The 5,678-nt window shown below is 31.9% G+C and overlaps 1 protein-coding gene across 2 annotated transcripts; it reads right to left on the minus strand.

The window, feature by feature from the left end:
* Positions 592-5,427, minus strand: LOC110262388 (cysteine-rich receptor-like protein kinase 10). Of its 2 annotated transcripts, XM_021114296.1 has the most exons (9): positions 5,066-5,426; positions 3,807-4,321; positions 3,457-3,576; positions 3,181-3,359; positions 2,215-2,425; positions 1,737-1,974; positions 1,508-1,658; positions 1,144-1,229; positions 873-1,015 (listed from the first exon to the last, which is right to left on the minus strand). In XM_021114296.1, the coding sequence occupies exons 1-9, from the start codon at positions 5,350-5,352 to the stop codon at positions 970-972; spliced, it is 1,833 nt and encodes a 610-aa protein (XP_020969955.1). In that variant the 5' UTR covers positions 5,353-5,426; the 3' UTR covers positions 873-969. The 2 variants fall into 2 exon arrangements, with proteins under 2 accessions (XP_020969954.1, XP_020969955.1); XM_021114295.1 differs by having other exon boundaries at positions 592-1,229; positions 5,066-5,427.

Below are 5,678 nucleotides of genomic sequence, written 5' to 3' on the forward strand. Positions count from 1 at the left end.
TTATAATATATAAAATAAGAGACTAAAATAATGCTATAATAAACTAATAATACCTAAACTCTTAAGCCTAACTATGCAAAAGCAAATTTTTTGTGTGTATTCATAGATAAGAACCTTTTAAAAAAGGATAAATTTTATTTTTATTTATTTGTTGTTATTTAAATGTTACAATATTTGTGTATAATGTAATATTTAGTAATATAGTTTTAAAATGTTTTATGTTTTTTTAAAGGAAGATTCTCATTTTAATAATTTATTATAAATTATCGTGATTGAAACAATCAATACTTTGACTTTGAAAAATCTCAAGAAACCAACCAGAGGTATGGTTTCTTTTCTCAATCTGACTAATTCAAAAATGTAAAACTTGGACTCCTAATTGAATAAACAAAATTACTAATAACTAGAGTATAAAAGTAATGTATGTTTACCAACGCTATAAACACTTTTATACTCTAATTAGTAATTAGTAGTCATAAACATATGCAAGTATACAGTTTATGTAGCAATTTTTATTTTTAAACCTGTTATACAAAGCTACAAACCAAAGACTTAATCAATTGATCGAATCTTACATAAAATAGCTCAAAAAAGAAATTATCACTCTGTATTTGAATGATGAGTAGATTCTATATCTTTAATTATTAAACTACAACAAATATAAACAAGAATGGTTCAAATTGGCAGAAATAATTACTTATGCAATTAGATCAATTTAAAAACAGAATTCTTATATCAATCATGTTACGTGTACACTAAATTCAGCTACTAAAATCAGCCACCAGTATAAAATACATATTAGAATATAAATATACATTGAAAATAAACTAAACCATACATGTATTTATACACAAATACATTAATAACTGATTTTAGTAGCTGATTTTGGTGTACAATTAACATTTTTATTCTTATATTGATTACCTAGGTAAACTATTTGAAACTGATATTTTATTGACCGAAAGATCCTTAACAAAAGTATTTGATGGTGGCTCGTCTTTGATCTTTCTTCCAACTGAAAATGCAGGATGGTTAGGATTAGGAAGTGACATTGTCTCGTTTGCTAGCATCACAACAATTGTAGACATTGTTGGTCGATCTACTGCATCTGCTTGTACACACAGTAAACCAATATGTATATACCTTTTAACTTCATTTCTTGGGTATTTATCTTCTAGTATAGGATCTACTAGCTCCAAACATTCTCCTTTACACCATAGTTTCCAACTCTGCACAAAAATGTGAATATTAATATATAATAGAAATTAAACATATCTTTTGGATTTGGATCCTCTAAAGTTTGAATTTCACTTTAGAGAGTAAAGTGTGATCTTCTACCATTGAATAGTTTTTCTTTCATATTTATTATTAGTCCCACCTATAAAATCAACGGTGAGAGATCACACTTTACTCTCTAAAGTGAAATTCAAACTTTAGAGAATCCAAATCCATATCTTTTTAAGAGTGATTTATTTTATAATACTATAGTGTACTTAAAGAAACTAACATATATAAGAAGACTTTGACCATGTTCTGAAAAATAGAATCCGCTGCTCTTTTTGCCACAAATGATTTCTAGTAGAAGAACTCCAAAACTAAAAACGTCTGATTTTATTGAATATAATCCTTCCATGGCATATTCAGGAGCCATATATCCGCTGTTTACAAATCAATAAAAAATGGTTATTCTTCTCAAAATAGAAAATGATGTAACAACATATATATATAAGACTTACTAGGTGCCCATAACCCTTCCAGTATTTTCTTCGTCTTGGCCTTTTTCAAATGCTCTTGCTAATCCAAAATCTGAAATTTTTGGATTCATATCTTGATCAAGTAGAACATTACTAGCTTTCATATCTCTATGAATTACTTTAAGTCTAGAATCTTCGTGAAGGTATAGAAGTCCTCGTGCGATTCCTTTGATAATATTCATTCGAACCTTCCAACTTAGATGCTTTCGTTTTTCCACATCTGACAACAAGACAGGAAATGTTTCTTGACAAAAATTACTTATGTAATAGAATACATAAAAAAAAAGGAGAGAAAATTACATAAAAGAGTGTTTTTATATCGAATCTAAATTAAACCAAAGTCCTATTCTCATCACCTGGTGTTATTTCATTCTTGTTATATTTATCACTCAATACCAAAGAGAAAATTAAATTGAAAATAAAATTTTAAAGGCACTAGGTTCTATAGTTAAAAGCTTACCGAATAGGTGAAGGGCAAGGCTTGAATTGGACATGTACTCGTATATAAGCAGCTTTTCATTTTGCTCAACACAACAACCCAACAGTCTCACAAGGTTCCTATGTTGTAATTTGGCTATGAATATTACTTCATTCTTGAACTCATATAAACCTTGACCAGATGTTTTTGAAAGTCTTTTGATGGCAACTTCTGTCCCATCTTGTAAACTTCCCTAAATATAGATTTTGCAAAGAAATAAAAGAAACCATAAGTTACTTCTCCGTCCAGTGTCTTTGTGTCTTTCTTACCAGAAAGGACACAGAATAGACTGATTCAATATCCTGAGACGCAATGTCTCTATCTATATCACATCTGTCAAACACGATTTTGTATCTCTATATCCATATCTCAAGTGTCATGTACTTGTAAACAAAAGCAGTCTTTAATAATACTCTTAGGGTCCGTTTGGGAAACTCTAGAAGTAGCTTTTTTTAACTTTTGACTTATAAAAAGTAGTAGTATTAATGTCGGGTGCAATTTTCAAAATCAAATTGTAACTTTCTAAAAAGCTATTTTGGAGCTTATAGAGAAGTTAAAAAAAATGACTTCTCTCATAATACTTCTACTTTTCATTACATTTCTTTAAAATAAGCACTTTTAGAGTTAAAAATCCAAACACAAAATAACTTATTTATAAGTTACTTTTAACAGAGTCATTTATTATTTAAGTTATTTTATCAAAAGGAGCTTAATTAAGTTAGTTATCCAAATTGGGCCTTATTCTCACACTAAAAACTAAATATCTCAAATTCTCTCTTTCTCTCTCTACTTTCTTTCTTACACCACTGCAAGTCACTGATACATTTTCAAAAGTACAGGAGTAAATGCAGAATTAGTCCTTATCAGTTTGTTTTGAATAAATTTTCTAACAAAAAAAAATTATATGCATATATAGTTTGATTTCCACATTGAAATATTCAGTGATACCTTATAAACGGGACCAAAACCACCTTCCCCTAATTTGCAAGAATTTGAAAAGTTATTAGTGCTCTGTCGAATCCAAATCAGAGGAACTGCCGGAAGGTCAGCATTCAATGAATCGTCTCCTTGACCTTCTTGAGAGTTATACTGTATTGATATAGGAGTGTCCTCTGGCAATAATGCATCTACAGATAAAAAAAACTTTGTGATATGAGTTTATAATGTTTATTGATATAGGCAAGTACTTAAAATGAGCTTAGAGAACTTAATAGTGTTAGTTACCATTGTCTATTTGATTCTTCCTCCATAATAAGTAGACGCCAGAAATTAGTAGCACTACTGGCACCAACACACATGCTATGATGATGATCACAGTTTTTGTCTTGCTTGAATTGTTCTTGGCTGCAATAATAGCATAGGTCAACAAGTTGAATTTAATTGCGAGAAAGTTTAGGGGGTCAGCAACTTTTGTGTTTTGTGGCCAGCACTTAACCATCAAAAGAAAAGTGAGTGATCTCTCACCATTAGATGTAATCTCATACCATTAAGAATACTATTGATGACCAATTGATGATTACAAAACACAAAAATTGCTGGCCCCTTACAAGTAATTAATAAAAATAATTAGTTACCTGAATTAGGCAAAGGAGAAGATCCTTGAATCTTGTAGAACATATAATCATCATACCTTGTCAAACAGCTTGGAGATCCAACTTGCCATCCAACTTTTGAAGCACAGCATTTAGGAACTTGATCCAACATAGCATTCAAACACTGCCTACACTTGTCACTAGTAAGGTCCCTAGTACACTGCACCAATCCATACCTTTTCCCTAATGAATCACCAGCATTGAACTCACCCACTGCATACAACAGGTAATTGTTCTCTGCAGTAGCATTCTTTATCAAAATCTGCATATAAGTCTCTGCTTTCTGGAGTTCTTGTGTGCTGTTGGTGCTGTTCTTGGTCCCAAGAGTTTGCCATGATGGGGTAGTTGTAAGATTACCATAGAAGGCATGGTTAGAGTATCTGAGTATGCAGTAGTTATACCATATCACTGCTGATGACCTGTTTGGGCAGTGCTGGAGAATGTCTGAAGCTGCAGTGGAGAGGCAAAACTGGCAGAAGGTTCCGGTGACATCACCTCTGCGGATCAGTGACGAATCCAGAAATTTAGGTTACAATTAGTAATTGGTAGAAACTCAGGTGCATTCAATTTCACCTAAAGAACTATTAAAAAAAAATTTAGTCAAATTAATTAAACTATTTAATTAAGTTTTATCTTTTTCATTAGTCACCTTATTATTTTTGGTTCATAAAATTAGAAGCAGTTAATATTTGATTATTTTTGTCAAATTTTAAAATTTTTTAGAGTTAGAATTTAATTTTAATGCATTATCAGTGTAAAATAGTTTTATACATGTGATTGCACGACTATGTAAAACGTTTTTGTATCAAAATTAAACTCTATTTTATCGGTAGTTGAATTTTTTAAATACTAATTTAGTAACTTATTAAATTTATACAAAAAAATATTTTGTCTTTGTTAGAAATAATAATATCATAAAATCACTCCATCCAAAATTTAAACCAATAAAATAAGAGATGTGAATGATTATATTTTGACGTAAATTTAAAGAATAAAATATAGAAGTAACTAATCACGTTTTTTTTTCAAATTTTATCCATCATTTTAAATATACATAGTTCTAAAAGGAATTTAAGAATTAGATAAAAATTTGACTTCACGTGAAGTTGATACCTGAGAACTGTTAGATAAAAATTTAGTTAAATTATTTAACGGCTCTCAAATATCAACTTCACGTGAAGTCGACTGCACTTGGTTTCCACCTAAAAATGTGAGTGGGGGCATTCGGGGTTTGTCCGTACCTGCAGTTGTAGAAGCCATAGACGGCATCGCGTGTGGCGGTTCCGACGGTGGTATAGTTGTAGCCCTTGCTTGTGGTAGCATCAGAGGAAAGCCATGAGAGGACGCTGTTGAGGTTGGTTTTGAATCCACTTGTTAGAGATTGTTTTGTCGAGTTTTGGCAGTCATCTCCAACGTAGTTTAGGGTTGATGATTGTGCTTTTGTTCTGGTAATGGTGATGAAGATGTTCATCAAGAAGAACCAAAGAAATAATCTATGCAGAGTAGTGGTCTGTTTTGTTTCCATCATTTGATGAATGAGTGTGATTCATTAATATCATTATTGTTGTATCAATATTGGCTTTGATGAACTCAGAAGAATATATATGTATATAGATGTTGAAATAACAAATTAACAAATTCAAAACAGAGAAACACAAAGCCAAATCAAAAATTCAAAGCATAAAGAAGAGATCTGGACAGAAGAGAGGCAGCGGTGGGACGGCGAGACTGCGGCGGCGGGACGGCGGCTTCCCTTCCCCTTTCATCGTCATCATCATCAGAGTTCTGGAGGAGGCGGCGGCGACGACGAGGTCACGGCGGCGACTACGGAGGCTCCCCGGCGCCGTCCCCCCC

Source organism: Arachis ipaensis, chromosome B10 (assembly GCF_000816755.2).
Source record: "Arachis ipaensis cultivar K30076 chromosome B10, Araip1.1, whole genome shotgun sequence".
Lineage (NCBI taxonomy): Eukaryota > Viridiplantae > Streptophyta > Magnoliopsida > Fabales > Fabaceae > Arachis > Arachis ipaensis.